At 49.0% G+C, this 16,132-nt stretch overlaps 1 protein-coding gene across 1 annotated transcript in view; it reads left to right on the top strand.

Moving 5' to 3' along the window:
* Positions 1-14,569, top strand: part of Fam169b (family with sequence similarity 169 member B) — a 75,320-nt gene extending 60,751 nt beyond the window's left edge. The window contains exons 6-7 of the mRNA XM_037208889.1: positions 11,095-11,561; positions 14,134-14,569. Coding sequence (XP_037064784.1) covers positions 11,095-11,561; positions 14,134-14,376 — 710 coding nt within the window. The 3' untranslated portion in view covers positions 14,377-14,569. The remainder of the gene's footprint in view (positions 1-11,094; positions 11,562-14,133) is intronic.
* Positions 14,570-16,132: the final 1,563 nt, after the last annotated feature.

Here is a 16,132-nt window from a genome sequence, read left to right as displayed (position 1 = left end):
ACTTGTGAATATAGTTTGGCTCATAGGCAACAGTAAACATCAAGTTCCCTTTTCAGGGTGCCTAACTCGTCGGGCAGTTGATTTCAATTCATTCATAGCATTACTTTGAAACCTGGGTGACTCGTCTTTCTCCGGGGTGTTGGGAGATGGTCATCCAGTTGGGATAGGCAAGCGACAAACGTGCAAGGCCTGCTAACTCAGCTCGTTATGTTTGAAGGGGGAATGGAAAGGAGCTATACACCTAGGACCCACAATTTAGATCTCAAGACTCATCTCTTTCAACCCATCGAGAGCTTTACGTCTCATTTTATGCGTTTGCTCGCAATATATTGTCTACCCGGAGGGATAGGGTGAGACTTAGCATCTGGGACTTATGAGTGTTGTGGCCTGGAGTGCGGCCCCACGCCATAATGTGTCTGGCCAGTGCTAACTGACACCGTAAGCCTTTGTTGAAGGAGTTGAAAGCACATGGGCTCTGTCAGCCCAGCCTGATGTCATGCAAATGCTGCTCTGCGCTGCTAGGCACATAGACACTTCTAGCCACTGGCGTTCACCCTTGTGGCGTCAGGAGAGGAAAGCTTCGGATGGTGCTTCGATAAAATCTCAGCTCCTCGGTTGCCGGTATGGCCGCGTGCGCCTATCTACATGCATGCTGCGCGCACTGAAAGTGTGTGGTCTTTGTTGCATAGAGAGGAGGGTTGATGCGAAACACAGTCTCCCCAAGAGCTCTCTGAGTCTAGATCGCCCCTCCATTTCCCAGGCCTGTGGATCAGATTCTACATATTGGAATCGCCAATCTCAGGTAATTACTTGTAGTTGGAAGCTTTATTGATCGAGTGAAGTGCGGTCTCTCTAAAGAAGACACTACAACAGGATCTCTCAAAGAGACTATGGTGTCATCTTGGTTGGGACACCCAGCCTGCAGCTTCGCCCATACTATTGGTTGTTATATTTAGTATTGCAGCACTCAGTGGGCATATACTGCACCCCATTGGTCTTGAGGGCGGTAGACCAGTGACTCTGGGCCAAGCACACGTTCAGGGATGATGCCTCTCGGTAGATCGCGTACGAGCCTCCCTACCCTTGCAGAGGAGGGGCTGGCCATTCGTAAAGTAATAAGTCTCTCTCTTCTGGCTATATCCTAGAATGGCCGGCAATGCCTCAGTGACCCAAGGGGGTACCGGTTGGCACAGCGCACATGCTACGCTGCCTATTTCTTCGGGTGATACCTGTGTTTGTGCGGAGAAGATACCGCTCATAGAGGAATAGCCAAATGTGCTCTCCTCGCTGGTGAAACAGACTCAATGGGTGATCTGATCGGGACTTCTGTGACACCTTTCGAGGCGAGGATGTGAAGCCCTGGGGTATCACGTGCCCGATTTCTCCGCCATTGTACAAAGGTAACCCCCACCGTGTGATTCCTATGTGAAATTGGGTAACAGGACGGCTAACACCGTGCCCTGTGGTGACTAAACAGAAGAGTCTCGGAGTCTTCTGGGTAGATGCGGGCTGTGGCTGCTCCTTTCAGCTTTGGCATAACTGGGGACTTCATGTTTTGATCTGCAAAGGGGACTTCTGAGAGCCTGGAGAAATGATTACATTTGCAATTGAGTATGCTCCCGCCCAACTCTCCCATGATAGCACTTAGGATTTTTAAATTTTGTGATAGTGTGAATGCAGTCACCTCAGTAGAAATCACACGTTCCAGCATTTAGAGTTTTGACCTTTTCCTGGCCTTGTGACTTGTGTTCCCACACAATCCGAAGAGTGGCAACAGCTGGGATTCTGTTGGTGTTTTGTTCACGGTGCTTTGGTACAGATATTCACAGGGAGATCTTGCACACAGATTAGAGAATGGCCTTGGTTAGATGTGTATCGTCCTGCTCAGTGGCCGTGTAGTTGGTGGAGTAGAGTTTTTCTTTTCTTTAAAAAAGAATCATAGGTTATTAAAAACGTAGTGTGTGTTGCTCGGTGTGGTTGTGTGTGGTGTAGTGTGTGTTTGTGATCCCATAGTTGTTGCGCGATGTTTACCTCTTATTGTTAGAGTAGATGAATGTCAGTATAAAAAATAACTCAGGAGCAGAGTGAGTTCTGGCGTACTCATAAGAACTGAATATGAGACAATCGAAAAAATTCATTCTACTCCAGAAGTTGAAGGTTGAAACCCAGGATCCACGTTGTTGTTCAGTCCCTCCCACGCATTAGACGTCTCTCGAGAAGCCTAGAGGTTTATGCTTTCGTCTTACTAATATAGGCATAAAAATCACATAAACCATGCTAGCAAGTGTTTCTCATACTACACCAACATGTTCTTGGTAAGGAATGATTGTCATGTGGAGTATAAAATGAGTGTGCAGGCGACTGAATTAGGAGTAGCATACAGTGTGTTCTCCTTCTGTCGCCCCATCTAGCAACACTTCTCGCGCAGGCAGCCAAGGCTCAAGAATATTTCCTCCATGAGTCACCAGCTAAGAACGCTGCTCTTTCTTCTTTCATGCCACACAACCTCAGAAGATCAAGAAATTTACCTAGTGGTCTTTTCCTCCCGAAGTGGAGTGGCAGGTCTGGAACCAGATATCTCAAAACTTATTGGTTTATAGATTGAGACAGTGAAGTGACAAAATCCCGCCCCTGCTCATGCTGTGTCGCCCAAGCCAATTCTCCGCACCGTGCCTATATCACTCATACATTTCCAGCAGTGGAGTCAGTGACCGCCTGTCTTTGCCCAATCGACTGCATGAAAAAGGTTCAGTTACACTGAGGCCTATCCACTGCCACTCCTTTGTTAAAGAAAGGAAGAGAGCCTAGGAGGTGCCATCTACTTCGCATGTGAGGGGACACTGGATGATGCCATAATCGAGGAGTTCTTGGTGAAAGACATATTTGAGGTTCACTCGCGATATAAGGCAACGCTCCAATATTCCCGTACCTCGCACGCAGCACTCTTGCAGTAGTATTCTCGCCTGGCCTGGCAGCCTGCTGTTGCTCAGTCGATGCTGGGTTTCCTCGAGGTGACCGGCGCATTGCCCGATTCATATGCCCTGAAGGAGGTGCTGACTCTACCAGAGAATTACGAACGCCCTCAGGAGGCAGTTGGATAATACATTAAAAAATATAGAAAAAAAAAAATGGAGACACTATCTTGGCGGTGACATAGAAACTGTCACAGCATCGCTGTCCCTTATACCACAGTATGCCACAATCCTCGCGCCTAAGACAACACAGTCTACAGGCTATTTGATCGTTGGCGTTTAGGCGCCACATAGCATACCATCAGGTCAGAAAGGCATCTAGCTGACGGGGACGTAACGGGAAGGTTGTGTGTCCATGGCAAACACCGTGCTGATATTTCTTATAAATTTAGGTCTTTAGAAGTTATGGGCTCTTTCAGAGGTTCTGTGACAGCTACCTGGGTCTGACACCTAGACCGGGCGTATCATGGGATGGTCTGTGTCCTAGTGGCATGCTCCTGGAAACTGCTATGTGCTTCTTGCTCACAGGCTCCTGTTATGGTGGACTTGGGGCTACTTGGCTGCATCAGAGGAACCGCATGCTGAAGATGGAACTGGAACTGGATCCTCTCTTCACCTACTGGTCGGAGTTAGGTTTAGTAATGGAAATGATCTGTGTTTTGCCTGATGACTCAGCAGGGTCAGAGCAGTTGAGGAGGTGGGAGGTTGGCACGAGTAAGGAGCTCGGAAGTGGACGGTTGCTTAGCACAAGAACTCCGGCACTAGCTGGCGAGACATAGAAAATCGAGTCTTGTGTCTCTTATATGGTTGTGTTGCAGGTTACTTGTCTTTGTGCTTTCTCTCTTGTTTGTGTTTCTGCTCAGTCTCTCTATAGTCGACGTTTCTCGTGCTTTGCTGGTCCGATCCATTGTGTATTTGACGAGTGGCGTGCGTTTGTGGATTGAGCACGGTAGGGCCTGTACAGTCGCCCTAAGGCGGACCATGGTGAGCCAGCGTGTGTTTACCATCGAACCATACTGCTCACCATATGGCTAATGCTTTTAATAATGTCTATACAGGAGGAGGGAACTGGTCATGGGAATGGGTGAGTGGGCCCCGTGGATAGAGCACCTGCCATGATAGTCTGCACCACAGGGATGATCTAGTGCATCCCCAGGTTCTCTCAAGTCTGCTCATGCGCTCAGCTGACTGAAAGTCGAGGGACTAAGATTCAAAAATTAGGCCATGTTGGATGAAGTACTGAGGTCTCAATAAGTAAGATATGCTGCCTTGAGTATGGTTAAGTGCTACAAGCACTCTGATCCGGGGAAGGTCGGCAGGCTCGTACCCCCACGAGTAGGCGGGCCAGCACACTTATTTGATAATAAAATGTTCCTCCAGCGGCTGTAGCGTGACCTTGTAACCATCTCTCGCATGCTCATTTTCTGCACGGGCTGCATGGCCAACATGCAGAAGAAGGTCTCTGAAAGCTCAGGGCGTGTTCCGCTGCCTGTTTTCCAGGGTTAGGCGGAAGCCATGAATAGTCTAGCCCAACTATTCGATAGCATAGCTACGCTACTTAGGGATAGATCTCTCAGACCTTGACAGAAGTACAGGTCATAGCTCAGTTAGCAACTGCAGAGCACTCGACACCTGGATCATTAGAGCCATTGCGACCACTTGGCAATAAGCATACGTGAGGTGAGATAGCCGTATATAGTGTCATAGAGATGTCTGGACACCAACCACTATATGGTGACCACTAACGACAAAAGATATAACAAGAGAGAACTCAAAACTACATCAAATAACTCTAAAGTAAACACCATAGTGGAAGGGACCACAGTGACTACATTCAAACATCGTGCTTATGTAGAAAGTCATTTATTTGCTCTGTTGCAGGTTGGCTGGGGTATTGCAGAGCTAGCTTTATAGTTAGCTCTCTGGCGGGCGGAGGACCCTGGTTCAGTTCCAACACTACATGGTGAGTACCTGGTCACGTTGCCACCTCTGGTTGATACGTCTCCCCACAGAGTGCTGCGACTTGTGGCTGATTGTCTTGTGCACCTATACCTCCGTTCGACTTCTGCTCTACGTCCCCTGTCGCGAGGACTGATTTTCCAATCGCCTCTTATGGTAATGTTGCATAGTTCTGTGTGTTACGTGCCTATGCTGCTACATAATCACTGCAGGCGCAACAGTCTTTAAAACTGATACTCTGTCTATCATCGTACGACAACAATAGAAATTTGCACTTATTTCTGGTTAGTGATTGATGGAGAATACATATAAATAATGCAAAACAAGATTGTTGATCTCGTCCCGTACCCACACTGTCTCCATTCCTCTCAAGGTCTCGAGCGCACCAGAGGTTCTTTCTGGCTTATTAGTCTCTGTGTCTGCTGGGATCAGTCACGAGCTTAAGAGAGCCTGTGTGAGGCTAGACCTCAGTGAGGTCCAGGCGATCGATGTCAGTTTCCCCCGTCCTGTCCCTGTGCTGAGTTACAGAAGGTCAGCCACCATGCCTGACTTTACACGGGTTGCCCAGATTCGAACTCAGACCCCCATTGTGCTTACCCAGCACGGGCACTTTGGTCGAGTGAGCATCACCACGTCAGGCCCCTATTCATTCTCGTGTATTGTTATTATCCGTTGTGGGTCCTATATCTCATAGACCTCACTTGAGAGACTGTGCTCTGACCTCTTTAGTCCCAGCTTTTGCTGGTACAGGTGTGGCCTCATAAGCTCATCAGGGTTACCTAGAGGCAGCCGATGGTGTGGCTATTTATCCAATCCTGTAGGACTTACTGCGAATGCTAAACTCATCCTAACAAATTATCTCCATGTTCTTCCTTAGAGCTCGACATGCTCAACATTGGTCTTTTGCACAATCATTTAAATTTTCAGTTATGAACAAGTTCACATGTTGACAATGGCTAGTTAATCGTAAGGGCACGCTTGCCAGTTAAGGGTGCCCAGAAATGCTTTCGTGTAGTTTGGCTTGGGGGTTGGGGGAGTGTCCTTACATGACGAGTTCTACGTGAGCTGGCATGGCGGCAAATTGGCGTGCAGCTCTCGGTACTGCCGAATGTAAAGGAGGTGCGCTCTCCCTTCACTTCGGACGGATCGCCATGCTAGCCACTGTGTCGGCCGTGCTGGGTCGAGGTTTAGGTCATTGAAGCGCAATTGATGCAGTACAGATTCGCTAGTGCACTAGCTTTTCCTTGGTGAGGGTGTTCCGGATTATTCAGTGCTGGAGGCCGGGCTAATTACGTGCTCTGGAATAGCCATCTTTATCTGCGCTTTTTTCAGGGACTCGCCAGCGCGCGAGTGTTAGACATTAGAGATGGGCTGATGCCCTGCAGACACAACGTGGTTTTCCATCCTTCCTGAGAGACATCTGATCCTCCTGCTGAGAGCGCGCCATCCAGTCTACGGGGTAGTGGCGCATCGGATCTCTTGTGACGGCTGGCTTGGTCATGGGCTATTGGCAAAAGAGGGGTTCATGTCTGGAGTGAGAGCGCAAGGCCAAGGCTAGATCGGATGCGCGTGAACGTTTCTGGCAATTTCCTCTACGCTATTTATTCACTCTATTATTACTGATGTTTATCCAAACCATTTACTATATGACCAGGCGACTGACAAGATTGAGAACATTCCCAACCAGACAGGGAAGCACGCTGGTCTTTCAGTCTCGCAGGGTTCCTCAGGGAGGCGAGGGAACCTTCGAATGAAAACTGGCCATGAGTGGAGAACGGCAAGCACCAATGCCCGCCCCAGCGATGTCGAGGGTGGCTTTCTGACTCCCACATCAGGGGAAAAGATTTCACATTACAGGTTCGCAGTATAGGTGAGGTGCGGACGTCGGATGCCTGGGACCAGTTCCAGCCACGGTGCCACTTGTCCCGGAGAAGAGCTTCCCAAGCCGTTAGAACGGACTGCGCCTAGAGTTAAGAGCAGTACTTTTTGCCCTTCCATTGATGTGGGCGGGCGAGGTGACAGCGTTCGCTCGAGGCCATTTAAGCTCATCACCGCAGTTACAGGCAAGTGGCTACATTTAGGGCGGGACTGAGGAGTCCCTGACAACATAATAGGCCTGCGCGCATATATCCAAGGGTGACTGAACTTAACCTCAGAGGGTTGGTGAGCGTGCAAGCGCCGATCGAGACGTTATTGATGCTGGCGAATACTTTTAGTTCATTTAGTCGTCTGAATGGCACCTGCCATGTATACGAGCTGTATATGCCGGTGCCTTCATCATCTTATTCTCGAGGGGTGAGAGAGGGATAAGCACAGAGTGAGAGGGAGACTGGCAGATGGCGGTGTGCTTGAGTTAGAAGGAGGCGAGGGTTAAGTGACTTGCCCCGTGGCATTGTTAGTGTAGCAGAAGGGCAACGCGTGGAAGGGCCAGCCTGTGCCTCGGGACGGTCGGGGACTGGCCATCCGCAACAAGGGTTTTATAGGGCAACCGTCCCAAATAGGGTCCGGCTTGTGCTCAGGCCGCATTGCCAAATCCGATGCTCCTTGGTGGGGGTGAGGAGAAGAGCAGTTGGATATTGGAATGTGGAAAATCGCCTATGTGCAAAGTGTCTGGCAGACCGGGGAACATCACTGGGCGGGAGAGGGTATAGCTCTGTGCCAGCTATTGGGGAAGGATGAGCTTCCTGAGTGGTGAGAATTCCAAGGAGGGGTATTTATTCTATGTCCCGTAGCAGGGAGTCTTGTGGTCGGTCGGAAGGGAGCGTGTCTGGAAGATCAGATTTCCAAAGCCAGTGTCACGTGTGTAAGTCCACTCTGAGGAGGTCCCAGAAGCCTGACTCCACTTACAGACGGCCTCAGTGAGAGGACCTTCGCGGCGGGAGAATGTTTCGACAGAAGTCCTCTGCAGGAAGGAAGCATACCGTATGGTTATATAAAGGTAAGGGCGTAGAATAAGAGTAGAATTTGACCTCACTAGTTCTGTAATATTGAGGGAAAAAAATAGGTGTGTCCTGTTTATTCTGCGCTAAGAAGTGCATGGCCTGGGTTTGTTCTCCACGTAGGGGCAGGAGTGTCAACCGAATCAGGCGTCCACGCCGAGTCTATACTAATGAGGAGCCTTAGCGGTATCTCAGCAGGGCCTTCCCGACTGGCGGAGTATACGAACGACCCCCTCAGTACAATTCCTCATGATCGTTCGTGACCCCACCACGATCCAAGGTTTCATTGTTACTTCGATATACTGTTGGACTCTATAACATTGATACTAAGATTAATGTAATATCTCTATGCGGCATGAGACCCAAGGGCGGCGGTTTTGAGCCTTCAGGCTTGAGGGTGAGCTCACTGTTTTGATAGGGTCCCCATCAGTGTCTGGCACACGCCCGTTGCGTGGTTCCCAGCATGCAGTGGGAAACAGTGACCGTGCTCGAAGCAGGACCGCGCGCCTCTCTGTTGGGTTGTTTCGCGGAGTCAGTGGCTTTGACTTTGAGACAAGTCGACTGGGAACACGCACGCATTTTCAAAGGAGAGCCATTGGCTCCCATGCAAATGCGGGTAGCTCTGTGTAGCGAAGCGCTTTCATTTGTGGTCTTTTTAAAGTCTTGGCCAGCGCGCTGTAGATAACATGCTGTGGAATCCACGTGGTACCAGACACCTGCCGGGAGTTTGTAGATTTGTGCTTCGTCTACTATCAGGGCGTGTATGAGAGAAGAAGTAAGTTTCTGCGCGAGATGTCATGATATTTGCCCCAGAACTGCGTACGTGCAGAAAGGGATGAGATAGAGGGTAGGAGAACCTTGGAGGGAATTGACCGAATTATGGGATCAGATAATGTCGCCTCTCACTCTTTGATAGTTGCATCTTCTTCCCTCGCCAGAATGCAACGACTACTTAGCATTCCATGCGCCTGCCAAAGTGGGCAGAGTCTCTCTTCACAATCACACTTGCTTAAGCTGGAACTGCATAATCTTTTGACATATGTCAACAAGAAAATGTTTTTTTGTAGAATAAAAAAAATGTTACGGAGGTGGTGGAAGGCATACTAGGCAGTTGCCATTACATCGGTGCTTCCAAGGGTGACAATTTATTTTTCCTTCTTATAAAGGTTCGACGGCGTTTTCTTTTTTCAAGCATGCAGATCTATTCAAAGGCAAGTCCTCCTCCAACAAACAACTCAAATAGATTTTCTCTCACACTTCACACTTATCTGAAAACGGGAACACCAAAAATCCAGGATAGTTGTATGATGCTTAAGAAAAATGATTGATCGTTAAACAAACAAAGAGCGCAGTCCTCGAAAAAGGTAGCAGCCATCCAGGTCTTGGTTGTTTTAGCCTTCGTAGTCCTACCTTAGCCATATCGCATGACTACTGAGTACAGTGTCCGCAACAACAATTTTATGGTGATCCAGTATGCCTGGGATGTAACGAGTCGGTGAGAGCCAGGTAGCTCTCTCACCAATAGCGAGGGGATCAGTGAGAGCAGGTGTTGCGTGAGGCTCCAATGCGAGCTCTACATTGGCAGTTTGTGATGCAGTCCAAGCTTTTTCCCTGCTATGTTAACTGCTAGGGGATCAATAAAGAAACTCTAGTCTTGAATTACAGTCCTGATTGAATTACAGTCCAAATTGAGGGACCTGAAATGTCTGGTTCCCCAGATACTTATCTTTCCATCTAGTGTATTAAAAAATTATGCTTGAGACCCATATCATGAAAGGGAGCTCACCCATGACACTGCCTGGAGGGCCAGGACCTAGAGGCAGGATAGTCCAGAGACCTAGGATAGAACCAAATAGCAGGACTGGCAAAAAAAAAAAAAAAAAAAAAGATACTCTGCTACACTCATAGATTGGTGCTTAGCCCAATAGTCATCAGAGAGGCTTCATTCGGCAACTGGTGGAAACAGATGCAGAGACCCACAGCTAAACATTAGGCCAAGCTTGGGGAATCAGGTCTGATTGTAGGACCCAGTGGTGCCAAGGGCACCATCAGAAAATCCACAGAATCAACTAATCTGGACTCACAGAGACTGAACTGACCACCAGGGAGCCTGCATGGGACTGACCAAAGACTCCGCGCATATGTTACAACTGTGTAGCTTGATTTTCCTGTGGGACTCCGAACAGTGGGTGCAGGGGCTGTCTTTGATGCCTGCTTTTGGGACCCTTTTCTCCTACCCAGTTGCCTCATGGAGCCTTAACAGGAGAGGAGGTGCCCAGTTTTACTGCAACTGGGTATATCATGGCTGGCTGATATCCATGGGAGGCCTGCCCTTTTCTGAAGAGAAACAGAGGAGGAGGAGTGAATGGGGAGGGGGTGAGGCAAGGGGCGGGGAGCTGGGAGGAGAGGAGGGAGGGGAAACTATGGTTCGGATATAAAAAAATAAATAAAAAACTATGGGACATTAATTGGTTATGATGAAATACAAGTAACATTTGATTTTTGCTAGCATGAATTATCTCCTAGCACATAAAACTATCAGGAATGATAGAAAGCTGAGGCTGGGCTAATCTGCTCCATCCACCTGTCCATTGCTTCATGCATTCTTTCATTATTTCCTTTGATAACAGTTCACGGTGCAGGCAGGCACTTTCTCAGGCATTAGCAAGTCAGTGGATAAGGCTGATGAAGCTTCCGTGGACATTTATAAACTATTAAGCCCGTGGGCAGTTACTCCTGTATGACATAAAAAACTGTATTAGAGAGAGATAAAGAGAACTGAAGGGTTTTTTTTTAAATGCTTAGAATTAAATTTCTGTCAAATCAAATTTTGCTAATTTATACAGTTACATAAAACATTTACAAATATACTTATGTAGAGAACAACGGAGTGATCTATTTATTGTGTAGTCAGAATGCATCACATACATATCTTCAGCTCAAATGCAAAAGCTGCCCATATTTTTCCCCACAGGGAACCGACTCCCAAGACCCACACTGATTTCAGGGTGTGGGGCTGTGTCTAGGACAGGGAGGTCACCCTTTCCAAATTCCTGTTGACTTGGTGGCCAGTGTGTGTGTGTGTGGGGGGGCGGCATTTAGTTAACTGTGAGTAATGCCAACAGTGAACTTAGAAGAACTGGGAAAATACTTGGAAAAACAGACCTGCCCCCCTTGCATCTGGGAAATGCTTGCGTAGAGCGACCATTTCGATATTTTTTGAGACCGAGACTCAGGTAGTAACTTAGGCTGGTCTGGAACTTGCTGTGCTGCTGGAGAGGACCTTGAACTTCTGGTCCTTTTGCCTCCTCCTCTTGGATGCCGGGATTCCAAGGGTGTACCACCACACATGGTTTATGTGATGCTGGGGACGGAAGCCAGAGCATTGTGCATGCTGAGCGGTCTCCTAGCTGGACCACCTGCCACTTTGTGTCCCTTGACACCTTGCAGCTGTCCGAGGGGTGTGTGTGGGGGTGCGCTATACCCAAAGTGGGGGGCAAGAGGATGGAGTGGAGCCTTGGCCTCAGTGCTGGGAGGGGTCCTGAGTGTTGGAGCTAGTTCCATTGCTTACTCCTTCTCTTGTTTAGGGAGCACAGTGCACCCCCAAGGTTCCGAAGAGGACACAGACACTCCCAGGCAGACTTCCCGGGGTGATGGACCCACACCGGTCCATCACGGAGAAAGCCCTAAGGTACAGTGTAGAAGTGCCGTTCCACAGCCTCCTGTCTCCCTAGCGACCACCTTGCTTTTTTTAGGGACTGCCTGGCAGCTCCTTGGACACCGGGGCTATGGGCGCCTCCTTGGCAGTGGGCCATGCTGATGCTGATTAATGCTGAAAATCTCCCCATCTCGGGATGGAAGGAATGGGGTAAAAAGTTGTTATAATTAGGCTTTTTGTGGTCCCCTCTCTCAGCTAGACAGGCGTTCACAAAGCCAGAAGGAAACTAGGGGACTGGACCTGATATTCTTAGAGAGTTAGTGAAAATCTGAATTTGAAATTCAGCCACAGACCAGAACAAAAGCAAGGCAAATCCACCTTGCTTCTTCCCTCCTGCCTCCCCAGTCTGGCTGCCTGAAAGAGGACAATGGTATCAGGTCATTGTGTCCTCCAGAGTGACTGGAGTCTTGGGGGGAAGGAAGGTTACAGAGTCCTTTTTGGTATCTTGGTGCTCAGTATTTTGATAAGATTTGGAGTCTTCCCTGAAGCCAGCCCATACACACACAAGGTCATCGCTCTCAAATCCTTAAAGAGTCAACTCTAAAGCCTAACTCTGGTACATGAGAAGCAACACAGCTCATTCTGTTAAGTAGATTATTTGTAGACAGCAGATTCTACAGAGGATTACGATATTCCAGCAAGTCTTGGATCATCCTTGAAAGCTGTGCGTGGGCAGGCATCAGCCCCAGCTACCTGCCAGAGAGTAACTCTTGTTTTCTTTGGCTTCTGGCAGAAAGCTGGGCTAACTTAGGGCTCTGCCAGGGCTCCGGACAGAGACTATAGTAGTTGGCCTCTTCTGGTCACTGAGTTTTAAAATTTCCTTTTAGAGGAAGCAGCAGGAGTTCTGGAATATTCGAATGCATGCATGTGTGTCTGGGGATGTCTGCACACTCAAAGGCATAATGCCAACTTAAAAAATACATTGGCACTGGGCGATGTTGGCACACACCCTTAATCTCAGCACTCAGGAAGCAGAGGCAGGCAGATCTCTGAGTTTGAGGCCAGCCTGGTCTACAAAGTGAGTTCCAGGACAGCCAGAGATGCACAGAGAAACCCTGTCTCTTGAAAACATAAAAAAAAAAAAAAGAAAGAAAGAAAAAGAAAAGAAAAATTGCATAGGCACATATGAATCATACTCAGTGTGTTTTATTATAATATTTCTCAATATATAATGCATTGTGATTATAGTCATTGCCCTGTTACCCTCTGTCTTCCCCTGTCCCCTCTCACTGGCCCTCTTCCTTCTCCTGACTGGTCCTCCTTTCACCTTCCTGCTACACTGCTGAAGAAAATGTCTCACTCCCTCCCTTTATAAGTCCTCAGGGAGGGACGGGGCCTCAGGAGCCCTTCCTGAAGAGATCACAGTCTTCTGTAGGTTTGGTGCAGGTGCTCAGAGCTGCTGAATTCAAGAGTGCAATGGCCATGTCTTGCCTGGAAGCTATCATTCCACCGCACTCCACCTCTTCCTCCCGCATTCTTTCCGACCTATTTTCCGTGATGTTCCTGAGCCTTGGAGGGGTGGTAGGATGTCACATTGGAGGCTGAGCACACATCAGTCACTTACTCTCAGCCCTTTGACTGTGTGGGAGTCTTGGTAGTCAGCCCTGACCACTGTAAGGTGAAGATTTTTCTAACCAAAGCCGACAGCCTGTGGGGATTTTAACAGGCGCATCCTGCCCATTTAGTACGGCAACTACAGAGGCTTCCCCATGGGGGCCTGTGACCCACCCTGGCCATCGGCTCTTGAGCACGCTTACAGTGCGAGATGTGAATTTGCTCATGCAGGACAGGCCTCACATCAGGTCGTAAAGCAGCTGGCCATGACAGACTTGGCACTGTTACATCAGTGGACCCATCCAGCCTGGTCCAAAAGCAGTGTAGCCTGCCGAGTCCCCAGATGTAGCTGGAGAGTTTCTCTCAAGCTCCTGCCAAGCCCTGCCAGTCCCGGAGCCCACTTATACAATAAGTACACCAACTCTTATATTATTTAAACTGCTCGGCCATTAGCTCAGGCCTACCGTTGTCTAGCTCTTACTCTTATACTAAGCCCATTTTTGTTAATCTATATGTCTCATCATCCCATACACTTGACATCATCTCTCGATGACTTGGGTACCCAGTGCAGTATACAGACCATATAAGTCATCGTTCAGTGCTGTAGAGGGTGGTGACATGAGAAGTGTGGGCATGCCCAGTACTGCCTGAGCTGTTTTGGAGTGTTCTGACTTGTGTTTAGCTGAATCTGTTCATCCTTCCAATGCTGGGGCCGACCGCACGGCTTCCTTGCTCTGCTCTGACCTTATCCAAGTCTTCTCGCCTGGGCTGCCCTTTGGGTCCATCCAGTAAATACGTGCACCCGTGACAGAATGTCATTTCCCCGTGGCTAGCTGGTATGTTCGGATATGGCTTATCCCCTTTAATCTCAGCGTGAAGTATGGGGACAAGCCAAGCCGGGTCACTCCAGGCCCTTAGTGTTTAGCACTGTCCAGGATGACCTCATCACAGTGTTTGAGGTGGACGCCTTTGGCTTACTTTCTGATTTCAGGAGTGGGTCACCGCAGAACAGGAGACACGGGATGACCAAGAATGTGTCACAGGAGAGGAGGAAGCTGGGATGCCCCTGAGACCCTCCTGGGATGAGGCAGAGGAGAAGGGAGTCAAGAGGACCATGGCAGCCGCTGGGCTGGTTGGTGAGCCATGGCGGAAGCGTGTGCGGCAAGCTACTAGCTCCTCAGAGGTTCATCTGGCTTCACCAGGATCTGAGCCTGAGGGTTTGCTGTGGCCCTGAGCAATCTCTGGTGCTGGAGATGGTGTCCACAGGTCCTGACTGTCTCTGCTCCCCTTACAGGCTTTGGGATAAGGGGGTCTTGAAGAAGTGCTTGGGTAAGCCAAATACGCTCTGGGAGCTGTAGCTAGAGTTTTCCTGCCTTGCCCACAGTCAGGACAAATCTCTGTCACCCGCCAGTCCCACAGCCGCTCAGACCCAAACAAGTAAACACAGAGACTTATATTGCTTACAAACTGTATGGCCGTGGCAGGCTTCTTGCTAACTGTTCTTATTGCTTAAATTAGTCCATTTCTATAAATCTATACCTTGCCACGTGGCTGGTGGCTTACCGGCGTCGTCACATGCTACTGGTCATGGCGGCAGCTGCAGTGTCTCTCCGCCTCAGCCTTCTGCTTCCCAGAATTCTCCTCTCTCCTTGTCCCACCTACTTCCTGCATGGCCACTGGCCAATCAGTGTTTTATTTATTGACCAATCAGAGCAACAGATTTGACATACAGACCGTCCCACAGCAGGGAGCCACTTTTACAAGCCAACTGTTGGCAAATCCAAGACTCTAAAAGCTCACTCGTTAAAAGTAACATGGTTTCTGCTCCCCAGGAGTATGGTAGGGAGATGGTAGGGATACTCCCCAGGAGTATGGGACCATGTGAAGGTCCTTAATGGAAACGGGCTCAGAGATGGGCCATGGTAGCCATCTATGATATGCATTCAGCCCTGTTGTAACTTCAGAACTCAACACCAGAGGTTTTCAGGGAGACAAGTTCCTTCTCTGGGGACTTGCCAGTCACTTCAGAGCTCCTCGAGGGCAAGCACCAGAGCTGTATAATGTCCACTATGCCAGGGCAGATGGCGCCCACTGTGGGCCCTGGGCTATTTCAGGCCCATTGTAGTGCTCATGCTGCCTTCAATGCTGTTGGGTTCAGCCGTCTGGACGTGGGGTGGGATTTCTCGCAGGGAAAGCCGGTCTGGCACTTTGTGTTCCCTGAATGGTCAAAGGACACATGCTGTGGGACCTCAGTTACTTATGTATTCATCAAAGCACCGGGCTCTCTGCTCATCTCTATGTATGTACATACATACATACACGAATATAAACATGCATACAGCTCTCCTTTTCTCTCTCATCTGCTTCCTTCACCTCTTCTCTTCCTTTCCTCCTCCTCTACCCATTATCTGTCTATCTATCTATCTATCTATCTATCTATCTATCTATCTATCTATCTATCTATCTATCCTATATCTCTATAGTCCCCCAATTCACCTGTATATCCTCTATCAATCTGTCCTTCCTTACTTCCATCTAACTCTCCATCCATCCATCCATCCATCCATCCATCCATCCATCCATCCACCCACCCACCCACCCATCCATCCATCCATCCATCAATTTATCCATCCTTCCATCCACCCACCACCCACCCACCCAGTGTGCTTTCTGTTGGACAAGCTCTGTGCTGTGTGTGCCTGGGAGACTTAACTGAGGCTCCATTTCAGCCCTGGGGAGCTTCTTTGTCTGGAGGGCTGCTCTTGAGTGTCCACTGTGGTTTTCATTTCTCTCATACTCACTGCAGACAGGGAGGGGCCGACTGTGAGGAGGCAGAACTTGCAGCTCCCTACAGGAACACTGAGGCCCCTGTTTGCATGTGGGATCTATCTGTGAAAGGACACCCAGACCACAGAAGTGGGCTGAGCATCTTACAGGCGCTCCACGTGGGACCCCATGCATCCCTTAACATGTGGTTCATGTGCTGTGGA

This window comes from Peromyscus leucopus, chromosome 1 (assembly GCF_004664715.2).
Source record: "Peromyscus leucopus breed LL Stock chromosome 1, UCI_PerLeu_2.1, whole genome shotgun sequence".
Classification (NCBI taxonomy): Eukaryota; Metazoa; Chordata; class Mammalia; order Rodentia; family Cricetidae; genus Peromyscus; species Peromyscus leucopus.
This window is presented reverse-complemented; position numbering and strand designations above follow the sequence as displayed.